General features: G+C 47.6%; 1 protein-coding gene across 1 annotated transcript in view; it reads right to left on the bottom strand.

Moving 5' to 3' along the window:
* Window positions 1-4,022: 4,022 nt before the first annotated feature.
* Window positions 4,023-12,789, bottom strand: part of CNNM2 (cyclin and CBS domain divalent metal cation transport mediator 2) — a 113,410-nt gene continuing 104,643 nt past the window's right edge. The window contains 3 exon segments of the mRNA XM_035547588.2: window positions 4,023-5,092; window positions 7,144-7,328; window positions 11,091-11,156. Coding sequence (XP_035403481.1) covers window positions 4,883-5,092; window positions 7,144-7,328; window positions 11,091-11,156 — 461 coding nt within the window. The 3' untranslated portion in view covers window positions 4,023-4,882.

The following is a 12,789-nucleotide window of genomic DNA, read 5'->3' on the forward strand; positions in this document are numbered from 1 at the left end:
AGCGGGACGTGCAGCAAGCCCGGGTCCGTACCACACCGAGCCTTTCAGCGCTCGCTGGGCTCCTGCTCCGCATACGGCCGCTTACAGAGCAAAGGCAGGAACGCATCGACGCCGGTCGGGCGCCTTTGGGACGAAGCCTCGAGTTGGCATCACAACAAGAGGGACTCCCTATGGCATCGCTCCCCTCCCGCCAGCCCCCGTTTTCTCCTGGCAATCCAGACACTGGATAACTCGACAACTGGTACACAGGTGCTGGTTTTAAAACCACAGACGTGTGTATTAGACAAGCATACAAAATACGGTACATCTTTCACGTGGGAACCGTTTCTATAGATAGTCTAGTTCAGCACAAGGGAGATGCGTGTCCCAGCTGGTCCCGGAGAACGTGGCCGTGCTCCCCACGGTGCAGGGTACTTACGCGGGATGCTCGCGAGGAGACAGCGCTGCTCCTTGCCATCCGCACCCCACAGCCCTCGGCTGGGCTCCGCAGAGATCACAGGAAGCAGCCCCGCTGCCCAAGCAGCCCCTCGCACGCAGCTACCTCTTTGGTTTTCTTCCCTCGGAGCTGAACTGAGCCAGAGCCCGACACTGGCAGTGCCAAAACGGCGTCCCAGCCTGAGCTGGGCCCTGAAGGCTGAGGAGCAGCAAGGGGCGACGTCCACAGGTCATCACGGGCAGCTCGCCCCGCTCCCCCCGGGCTGACTCCAGGTCTGGGGTGAGCGCACAGGGCCGTGTCCTGAGACCCCTACTCTTGCCAGCTCCACCTGCACAAAAAGGCACTTAAAGAAAAGAAGAAAAAAAAAAATACAATAATAACCCTGCGGTGAGGAAAAGGGGGAATAAGTCTGGAAGGAAGGAGGAACGGACCATGGAGCACAAGGAGCGGCTGACCCCTCTTCAAACGAGCCCAGGACCTGCAAGCCTCGCCCCGGCCACGTCCCCAAGCATGGACAGTTCCCAGCTCCTGCTGCCCTGTGCAGGTCCCGGTGTCAGACGGGGCCTGGAGCAGGACGTGTGTGTGTGTCGGGGGGCAAAAAGGGTGTGAGAGGAGCACGGCTACAGCTGGGAGCAGGAGAGGAAAGCACGGGGAAGACCCACACCATGGGTCGCAGCGTGTCCTGCCCTGCCCTGCACCCTGCTCCTCACCCCGCTGGGACACCCGGTCCCGAGCTCCTGTGCTGGGCTTTGAGGGAGGAGACAGAAGGGACGGACAGCTAGCACTCTGTAAACTCCGGGCTCTGCAGAGGGGACGAGGCTGGTTTGCTAAGCCCACCCGAGCCCCTCTCCACTCAGAGCTACCGTGCTTCGTATGATCTCCACGTCACCAGAGCCAGTCTCGTTTGGAGAAAGATTCTCATTGGAAAGCAAGAACATTCCTTCACTCTTTACAAAGATTTGGCAATACACAGAATTAAAAAAAAAAAATAAATCATAGTTACAACAGATTCAGGTTCATTTCATTTAAAGGAAATTCAACCAACAGGAGTGTAAAAGTTATAATTCACAGTTGTGCATTTAAGATATTAGTGTTTAAAACGTCACTTCAAAGAACTCTTGTGCAAAATTGTATTGACAGTAGAAACCATGGCTAGGTGCCCTCCCCAGGCCGTCGGGCCGCCGGCCGCCCATCTGCCCGCGCCGGGAGGCGGAGGGACCAGGTGAACACGGCGGGCAGCGGGAGCCGACACAGGAAGATGCAGTATCCTTTCTACGAGCCAAAGCCTTGCCAAGGTCTGAGGTCAAGTCCACCGGCTCCCAAAGCCACCAGCTGGTGCCCCGTGCCACCCTGATGATGCGTGCACGTGGCACGGATCTGAGCCCACCTGAAGGCAGGGGGGGGCCGCCGGCGAGCCCAGGGAAGCAGCCCCGCGCTGGCAGGATGCCCCCCGCACGGGCACGGCCTCAGAGCCCGGGGCATTTCCACCGCCGCGGGGCCAGCCCAGCCTCTGCCTCTGCAAACACCGTCCAGAGCCTCGGCAGCCATCCTGAGCTGGGCGCGGGACTCCTCTGTTTGTGTTGGCTCCCAGCACGAGGGCAGGGAGCCCCTCGCATTTGTTAAACAGTAAAACTGCAAATACCCTGAGAACAGGGAGACGGGATGTTTTCCCCTCCGCGGAGAGGACCATGCCTTGCTCTTCAAGCTAATTAGTAGTAGCAGCTCCTAACCCCTCCGGGTCAGGTACGTATTTTCCATCTGAAACACATCTATAAACAACTATTTTTCTGGAAATTGTTTCGCTTTCCATTACTGGATCTGTACAAATGATGAAAAACAGTCATGCAAAAAAATCGCCTGGAAATTTTGGAACAGTGCAGCATGGGCAGAAGCAGGAGGTATTTGCTTTGGGATCACATGGCTTTGGTTGGAAAATTTGGCTTTTTTTTTTTTATTATTATTTAATGGAAACAGACACTAAAACAAATCCACAACCTGCCATAAGAAGCAAAGTCAGATCTAGTGAGCAGCCTCATCCCCGAGGGGGAGCTGCCTTGACTCGAGCCTTCCCTCCTGCAGCAGGTTTGACAACACAGATACTGCATCTCACGTTCACCACCGTGCCAGACGCTTCCGACAAACTGTTACATTCATCAACGCTAGATAAACAGCGTTCAAACGAGGACAAACGCCGCGACATCTCGCCGCTTTGCTTTGTGAGAAAGGTGCAATACCGGCGGCTCGCTGGGAAGGAGCCGGGCTGCAGCCGGCCGGGGCTGAGCCATGAGCTCTGGGCGCAGGCAGGGGCACAGTAGAGGGCGACTGGAGTCTAAGGAGATGCTTTTAGATGGGAAAAGTTAATAAAATTTAATGTAGGAGTCGAGTTTGGGGGCCCTGTTTTGTCCTCCCTCGGCGCACAGGTTGGATACCGTGCCATTTCTGTGCCCCCTTGTGGGGATGTCACCTCCACGGGCTGCTGCCCTTCCAAGGGGACAGCGCCGCTTTCCTCTGCTCGCCCTCCCGGCCTGCTGGACCCCTGGGGGAGGGCAGCACAACTGAGGGCTGCTCAAAGCCGAGAGGGAGAAGAGGAGAGAGGCACCCCCAGAGCTGCCGGCCCCGATCTCCTGCGGGAGCTCCCGCAGCGAATATTGCACCTTTCCAGCCAGCGCGCAGCGAGCCAGACCGCGGGCACCGAGGGTGGGGAAGTGCCTTCCCTAACCAGAGCGGGGCAGGCACGCAGGCACAGAGCTCTGGCAGTTGCTTTTGGGGCTGGGGGCTTCTCGGGGGGTCGGCTGAGGTTACCTGGGCGTACAGAAGGGAAGGGAAATGCTGCGTAACCCACGACGCCCGATTTATCGCTCTCTCCTTGTATCACATTTTGTTTGAGACGGCACTGGAAGGGGAGAGGGTCGGGAGGGGGGACCGGTTTTGTTTTTTTCATTTGAGGACTTAAATTGCGTTTGTGGGAGCGGGGAATGTGTGACGCACAACTGCCACGGGGTGCCTCTCACTTCCACCCCATCCGCATGGCAGGTTTTTGGGGCGGAGGAACTGGTGTCTGGTGCCCGGCACGAGAGGCAGCTTGGGTGGGAGGCTCCCTGCTCTGCTACCACGGTAATGCCTAAAATGGCTGTTAAAAGGGACAAGAGAAAAGGAAATGCACTGAATCCGCTCCAAGGAAGGAGTGTGGCTGGGAAGAGCCTGGAAACAAACCTCTCCGAATCCCTGAAGTGCAATACACTCGCGTCTGGAAAGTTTTGTCAGTTCTTGGAGAGGGCAGGATGGTCCCAGCTCCTCGGCAGAGCCCATCCTTGCACTGGCAGAGGTTTGCCGTCACCTGGAGGATGTACTTTGGGCATAACTGTAGCAGCATCTTTTGCGTTAATACTAGAGATCTCACGGGGGGGATAGGGGCCGTTCCGTGTTATTTAACAAAGACTGCACATCTGCTCTGGCCAGGGTAATGGTGCACAGACCACTACGGCATGCAAGTGCTTAAAAGCTCGTTGTTTTCAGGTGCACACAGGACTTCACAATGCAACCGTCAGGAACTCCAAGGAAAAATCACCCACTTAGGTCAGCATGGAAAATTACACCTGACTTTCATTTCACCAGACTGCAGTTTTGCTAATTAACTCCTGCCCCCCAGAATCATCTTCAACGCCCACAAAGGTTTTGGAGGTTACAAAACTGCAAGTGTAACAATGCTTTTGTCCGTTTTACAAAGAAACCTTCCGAAATTTGAGAGATCATTAAATACCAAAATAACCACTCCTCCTTCCCTGAAACTTAACTGGGAGAATGTAATAATACTCATCCCGTGACCCTCCAGGTGGCTGAAACCAGAGTTTCCTAGAAGCTTGCTCATTCTTAGGACACAAATACATACAAGTACCAGTTACTAACTTCTTCAACAGGGCAACAAAAAGGACCAGAGAGGGGTGAAAAGAGGCCTACGGACTTTGGAGCCAATTCACAAAATCACAACAGAGCCTATCTGAGGCTGGGGAGGGACAGAAACAATTTAAAACTCTGCAAAATACTTTTTAAAAACATGATCTCTCTTGAAAAAATAACCGGAGCAGCTTTTAAACTTCTCCATATGTGTTTGAGGAGGAAAAAACCCAACAAGGATCAAAAATACAGATAAAAAATAAACATGATTCTGCTTTGCAGGAAGTATTTTCATTGTTCTCAAGGGTGGCTCACCATTCCCAAAGTACACTTGGGGCTTTAGTCTCTCTGTCTTGCTCTTTGCTCCTTTCTTCCCGTTTCTTCCTCTTCTGCTCCCAGAACGGACGCACAAGTCTTTGGTCTCAGAACACTGGATGCAGCACAGTGTCGCAAGCACATACTAACGGTGTTCACACTCGGGGAGGAGGCAGGAAGGAGCGAGGGCTGGTCCCGCTGAGGAGATGGGATGGGTGGGTTGTGGGAAGTCAGCTCCTAGATGGCTCCTTCACTGTGCATACTGTGGTTGGGCTTGTTGTGAGTCACACAGTTCTGTTCGTTCAGCAGGTTTGCTGTCTCGTCCGGCAAACCGTCATGCAGCTCCGTAAGAGTCAGTTCGATTTTAGTGTTTTCACTGTCCGAGGACTGAGGTGTTTTGTCCATCCGGGATGCCATCAGGGCATTTTGGTACTGCTGTCTTGAGATCTGCTCCAAGCACGGAAGGAAGGAACGAAAAGAGCCAGTCACATTTTGTGTCTCCGCTGGACACAAAAGGAAAATGAGGTACCTTTCACATTTCAACCCCTGTTTACCTGGCATCAACTCCACTGCTATAAAACATCCCTGTGCTTTGCAAGACTACAACACCCCTGCGCAGATTTATTCCTCTGCAGAGATTTTTTAAACCAGACCTCCATCTCCTTCTAACCATGCATATTTCTAGGGCCCAAACCAGAGTTCAGTGTTTTCCCCAGCTTCAGTGAGCTCTGGGAGAGGCTCTAAAAGTCCCCACAGCAGCAGAGGGCAAGAGCATTGCTGCTCTTGTCTAGGGCAGCAAATGCAGCAGGAGCTAGTTCCTTATTCTGATACATAATGGCATTTGATTCTAGAAAAGACTGGGGTCTCCAGAGTCGAGACCAAATTAGCAACCCATAAAGTCTTCCTCTTCCTGCACTTAGCTGGACAGTCATGACAGGAGCTTGCCTAGAGCACAGAGCATTTTGATGCTGCCCGCGGGGCATCAGGTGTGAGGAGGTCATAGTCCTGTACTGCTGAATATGGTGGTACAGGGGAGAATTCCTCCTGGAGCCATGAACTATCAGCCCCGAACTCCTCCGAGTCAGGCAGCAGGACGTACATGCACTGGCAGCCCCACGTGCTACAACAGCAGTGGATTATCTCAGCAGATGGAAGAAGTTGAGCAAGACTTTTAGAAAATCAAGTTTTTGTAGCAACAGAGCAGAGGGACTGGAAATAGAGAGACTCAGACGGACCAAATCACTACTCTGACAGCAAAATCCAAACACGCTCAAGCAGGTCGCAGCCCTGGCTTACAAGGTATTACTTGAAAAATGCCTGCGTGGCACAATGAAAACATGATTGTTGGGTACTCTGTCCTGCGTACAAAGCAGAGTGATACAAAAGGAGGGGTACAAGTCTGATTGCAGAGACACCAGGCAGTTTAGCATTCAACACAGTGAGAGTTGGAAGGAGTCCGTATAAACCAGCATAAGATGAGCAGCTGCTCTGTATGGCAGATCGGCCGTGGAAATCTGTAGCAAGAATCACTTGCCCAGTAATAATAACTCAGCAACCTGAACCATTGCATTTGTCAAGTTTTGAGTGAAAGACTGTACTCTCCTTTTAAAATTTGGCTACCCGTAGGTGTGGAACAATTGATTTAGCATTCTAGTATTTCTATTCTATTCCACGATTTCAATATTGAATTAACTTTGACAGGAGTTGAGTTCATGAATCATTTGAGTTGCACACAAAGAAAATGTGAGTGTGCACTTAATTTAAGAAAAGCATCAAGGTCAATTGCTGGCCATGGGACATCAGCTTCCCTGGGCTCCCAGCTGGGCTGGAACTGCTGCCAGCATTTGCTGCTCCTCAGCTCAGCTACATTTCCTTATCCCACAGGACTTGCGCACATTTCAGCGTGGGATGCACCATGCTGGGGGACAGAGCTGTATTCGTGCAGCCACTCACTGGTAGTGTGAGACATGAGCCTAACGTGAAGTTAAGATAAAGACAAATGTCCAAGACACCCAAGACACCAAGAAGGATGACAGGTTAGAAAGTAAGATCAAGAACCCCAAACAAAAACCAAAACCAAAAGTAAATAAAAACTGCAATGAACACAAAATGTCTCGTCCTCTAGAAAAGGATGCTGTCAGCTGCTGTAAGATCTCCATTCAGAGGGCTCCAAAGGCTTCACAAGCTACGTCTTTCAGGACTAAAAGCAGAGAGGGTATTTTCTATTCTCTCTCCTCAAGGGACCTGAAATCCAGAAACTTGTGTGACCAACCTACTTACAGGCCTAAATAAGAGCAACACTGAAGACAAATCATCGGACAGCAGATACTGAGAAAAAGTACTTGAAAGTGATTTTCTAGTGGCTGTTTTCATAAACCTATTTACTCATAGTGCTACAGAGCAATCTAGAGGGACCTCTCTTCCCCAGGCTCTCCATCCCATCAGCCCAGCCCAGCCCCCCAGATTTTTTCCTGGGGCTTTATCAGGTTTTTTCCTACCTTGACAAACTGAATGTCTGTGAGTGCTTTCACTGAGTAGTCCGGAACATACACTTGGAGGAAAGACGCATTGAGCTGGTTGTTGCTGCTCCCTAACGTCGGTGTCACTGCATCGATGCGATCACTTCGGTTTAAAGAGTCTGAGTGATTCAAGCCACAGGGCCGAGGTGGAGACTTGTTTTCGGCTGAGAAATGGGCAAGAGCAAAAGACATCTTAAATCAAGTAGAAAACATTTAAAGCCACCAGTTTCAAAGGGACATAATAAATCTCAAAGTAACACAGAACATCTGCAAATACTTAACCTACTCATACGTAGACATGCAGCTAAACAACAAAACGACCCAGAAAAAGAGCATATTTTGAATCCAGAGCTGGTAGCCAACATCACGAGTAGGATTTAAACAAACCTGGTTTGGTTTGTGCTACAGTGGATGTGCCCTGTGCACACTTGGTCACAGTGCTCCTGCCGATGAGTGGTGACCACCAGAGAAAGGCAACTTCCCAAGGCTCCCTTACAGGAGCTCTTGATAGTCAGACCATGCTTAATAGATTTTTTTTTTCTTAATGGTTTATAGTTGTAAATCCGTACCAGACCTTTCATCCACAGTCAGTCCCAGCTAACAGTTAGCCCATTTTATTACACCTGGTACCTGCAAATACCGCCTTGTTTCCTGGGTTAGAACAGACATTTTTAAAAGTATCAGAGCGATAAGAGTCTTCAGTGGACCGGAGGACAGTCCACGTGATGATTGCTTCAGCAATGTTCCCCCTTGTACCCCCTGATGCTTGAAGGGAGAAAAACTCCATGAAGGGGAGCAAGCTCCACATGGTGCACACCAGCCAGCAAAGCAGGGAAAACAGTCCATGCTACACAGAAAAATCTGCATCCAGGAGAGACGTGGACAGGAAAGGCGTAAACTAGAGATATTTTCCATCACTGGCCTTTAAGCACTGTAGGGTTTCACTTGAAAATCTTGCAGCTACCCTTAAGAATGTGATGGGCCACAGTTCCTCCCATGTAAACGTGCTTTCAGCAAGCCACAGGCATTTTGCACCCCTAGCTTCCACCCACACAGTGACTCAGATGACAGGAGGACATGCAGAAATGCATCCTAAAAGAGATCCCAAGCATGTCTGCAGATGGGCTTCTCCCTGGGTGCACACATACAAAGATCAAAGAACTCTTTGGGACTGGTGAATTTTTGGATCTTCCTGCAGTTCCATTTTGTCCATCCAGACCAAACTGTAACTTCATGTCATCTGTGCTACTCCCCACATGATCTCCGTTCTCAGCTGAGGCATCATTTTCACATAATCTTAAGGTACAAAGCCTCTTTGAGCAAATCAACAACATCCTTGTAAGTTTTTCAAATTTTATGATTTTTTAATGTATAAAATTGTCTTTAAAAAAAGCTCACTAAAATTCAATCCTACCTTTGCCACTTAATCACTGTGAACATAATCTCTCTTGCCAAAATGACATAGCCTGTTCCACATCTCTACATCTAGTCTTCCCTAAACCTAATTCTTTAGATGCTTCTAGATACGTGACTGTGGATTATCAGCCCTGTTTTTTTTTATTTCCCACTTGCAATGCCACTGACGTCTTCTGTCCTACAATTTTAGAAAAGGGAATGGAAAAATACAGGTTCTGAGAGCTTGGCAAATTTTCTGCCACTTCTGCACTATGAGGAATTAGTGCAGGTCCCTATGGTAACACCAAGCAGAGGCTTAGAGGGAAGCACTCGGAGCCCTGCAAGGTTTTCCTCAGTAGCCACTTGCCATCTTGAAAGCCACAGCGGGCTGCAGGAACTGCTGCCAGGAACCAAACCTCTGTCTGCACACAGGGCTTGGTGCTCTAAGCCTTTCTGGAGAACAAGCGTGAAGACTGAATGAATTTGGCCTGTCTTTCCCACCTGCGTACACAAAATATGGCTGTGTGTGACAGGAACAGCATCACTGCTGTTTGGGATAAAGGTTTCCACCTGGAACAGCTTTACATTGGCCTGACTCCGATTTGCCCTCTGTTTTCACCAGGTGTCTCACAGTACGTTACTAATAAAAAGCTAAGGACAGAGAGCTACATGACAAAGCATATTAAAATAATTGGACAAAAGGACAGAACAAAGAAATATGACTGCTAAAAATAAGAGGGAAAGGACATTGCTTCTGGACCCACGTACAAGTCAGTGGGGAGAAGTTACTCAAGAAGGGAGGACACAAAGGGCAGATGACAGACGGAGCAGCAGGCAGGTCCGTGTTGGCAGAGCAGCGCCCTGCCAGTCCCCAGCCCAGACAGATCTTTTCTACCCCGGTTTTCCTCACCTTTATATACTGGGGATTAAGAGCACAAACCACATGACAAATATCAAGGCAACCATGTTACCAATTTGGGATCTAACAAGAGGATCCTTTTTAGAAGGACCCAGCAGAAGGCCTGGGTTTCATCAGAACTGGCACGACATTGTCATAGTGACCAGGCTCACCATATCAGTTCCTTTTGAAGGAGATTCTTCCCATTTTTATTTTCCATTACTGATTTTTTTTTTTTGGTTGGGACAAAAAGCTAGGAAAATATGCTTGGCATTTATATTGCAAACAACCTGCATGTGCAAGGTATACACTTATTTCGAAACAGAAAAAAAAAAAAGAAAAAAGAAAAAAAAAAAGAAGACCTGGCAAAACAAAAGAACCAAGCTAAAAAAGATAATCAAAGCCACCGAGCTTAAAAGAAAGCTATCAGGTACTTTAATTAAAGAAAGATTATATTTCTCCCCCTTCTTTTAAGTTTAGCAGCAGGAAACTTTAAAAGGGCAGGAAAAAATCCCCTGCAGGGCAACAACCTGTAGTTTGTTTGGAAAGTGCATGAGACTAATTTAAGGACTGATGGTGAAATACATTTTCAAAACTGAAAAAAAGAAGACAGAAAAAATACAGGAAGCAGATGGTGAAAGTTTATGAATTGCATGATATGTACTGACGTTTAGATGTTTCACTTAAATATGCATATCATTATCTTGTTTGCTTTTAGGTCCAGGGAAAGACACATTTCATCTGAAAAAGAAAACTTCAAAGGGAAGAAACATGTTCAGGGTGGCCCAGATTATTTTAGGATTCTGCTGTTCCTACGCACTCTCCTGGTGGGTTTCCATCTTTCTCAACTGCTCTGTGCATGCAGCGTCTGCAAAGCTCGGTTCTTGGCCTTTCCCAATTTCTAACTTTTCAGCCACATCTCAGAGCTCATTTTGGCCCAATTTGCTGTCTCCTTGGTCTCTGCTCTCCAAAGGGATTTCTACGTCAATCAACTTGGTCATTCAGCAAGGAAAGGTCTTGAGCAAAATGGAAACCAAAACCCACAGGAGCTCCCTCAGCCTTACTGCACATTCCATTGCAAATCCATCCACTCAGTAAATCTCTGTACCGATTCACAGCATTAACCTCATTGAAAGAAAATATAAAGCTTCTGAGCACTTGAAATGGCCAGACTGCATTCAAACCATAGAGCTAGCCCGTATGAGAATATCAGAATTCTTTCATTAAAGGACTTCTCCTTTTAAGGCAGTTTAGCAGCAGACATTCTCCTCTGCCAAATGCATTTTCTTCAGGAAATTTTTAAGTTCTTAAATCTCAGCTTGGGAGAGAACACCTTCTTTAAAAATCTCCCTTTCTACTTTTCCACCAGTTGACATACAAGAAACAAGAACAAGTGCACATTACCAAATACATTTTTCTTAAATGTGTTTTCAGCTCTTCCCATCTGGATGACTCCTTCATGTTGCTACCAGTTATCACAAACGAAAGTTCAGGATACCTACCTGCGAGGCATAATTCTGTGCTGGACTTCTCCCTAACGAGCAAAGGGGTCAGATAAATACAGACTGCAGCTGACTTTTTATGGCATCAGGGCAGTCACAAGAATGGTGAAAATAGAAGCATGCGGATTTACCTGGAGAACCTGCTGCTAACAACTCTGTTCTGCTGACAACAAAGGTACGAGACAGGGACAAGGGAACTAGAAGAGGGAGAGAAAAAGGATGAGATCACGACCAGAAAGGCGGCAGCTATCCACACTTGACAGGGGAGGGAGCCAGTTCACACACTGAAGAACTAAAACCAAAAGTGCAAATCAACTGTGGAAAAGTAAAGGGTTAAAATAAACAACAACAACAACAACAAAAAAGACAATTAAACAGTTTTAGGAATGAACCAAAGAACAAGCCTGTGGAATTATAGTGAAGTGAACAACTTTCACTTGATAGTTTGAATGGTCATCCAGCACCGAATGGTCCAACAAGGTACACTCATTTTTAAAATAGTTCAAAAGGAGCGGTGGTGCCCACTCCAGCCTGGAAGGCAAAGAGTTAAAACAAGCCAGAGAGCTTTCATGGGTGCAGTTCCTTATTGGAATACAATAAAAATTGAAATAAAACCAAAGGACACTCCAAGTTTTCGGTAGCAAGTCAAGCAAGCTTGTGATTCTCCAAGCTCATCCCTACCAGAATGGGAAAAGTACTGCTCATCATCACTGCAACCCCTCCCCAGCCGTAGTTAATGAAAGCTTCGCTGATTTGTTGTTCGATTTTTTGAAAACATGCCTTAATCTCCTGTTATTGGCTTTATATTCCAGGTGGGGAAAACAGGCACATGACATCTCATCAGGAGATGGGGAAGAACAGTTTTCTCTTGTTCTGTAAGGGTTTGTACTCTAAATGAGCTTTCATGTCTACTTAGAGCAACAAGAACTACTTTTATTTTTATGAGCTCATCCTAACAGAAGTCTCTTGATTCTTCAAGACATCATAAAGCAAATTCTCTAAAATCTGGGGGAAAAGTCAGCAAAAGGACGGGTTTGCTACTGGTAAAAGCCAATCAACCACACGTAAACAAATCCAAGGTCAGCCAAGTTTAATTTAAAATAATGTACATGCTTTAGTTCGACAAAACAAATCCAAGATGGATTTCAGGGCAGAGGCATGAAAGGGGGGGCCATTTGATCTCACAGGACTTGGGGCAAGTGGCATGGTTGCAGGGAGGGTTAGCAACACGAGAAAAACAGAAACACAAGAACATTCAAACTGAACAATGCTGGCAAAAAAAAAAAAGATGCCACGAATGATTTCCAAGCGTAGGTCTGGGAGGAGAGAATTGTTCGTGCCTAAGCCAGCTCTGTTCGGCCCATATTGTAAAACCTGAGCTTCGATGTCAAAGAAACAGCAAGGGTATGACTCAGTTGTACACACATACACATTACATATGATTCATCGTGAAGACTGCTGCTACTGTACAGTTAAAATCCACCCAATGGTCTGCACACTTCTGTCAAGCCTCAGAAGGTATAAGCGGGATTGATTAAAGTGCACATAATTAAAGAAGAATTACTCTTTCTTTAGCTCCTAACAGAGAGCCAGTAGAGGATTGGTAAAATGGCAACACAGAGCTATCAGCTGCACCTCAAACTTCCATGGGAACTGCTGATGTTTGTAGAGTTTAATATGGCTAAATTCATAACTTACAAAGCAAGTTTCATTCCAAAGCCCATTCACTGGTGTACATATACAAATGTACACATACATACAGAGAGTTCCCATTAACCTACTAGCATAATTAGCTGCCTCTCAAGTGGAACACGAATCTGCTGGGCCTCT

The sequence above is a fragment of the Cygnus atratus genome, chromosome 7, assembly GCF_013377495.2.
Source record: "Cygnus atratus isolate AKBS03 ecotype Queensland, Australia chromosome 7, CAtr_DNAZoo_HiC_assembly, whole genome shotgun sequence".
Classification (NCBI taxonomy): Eukaryota; Metazoa; Chordata; class Aves; order Anseriformes; family Anatidae; genus Cygnus; species Cygnus atratus.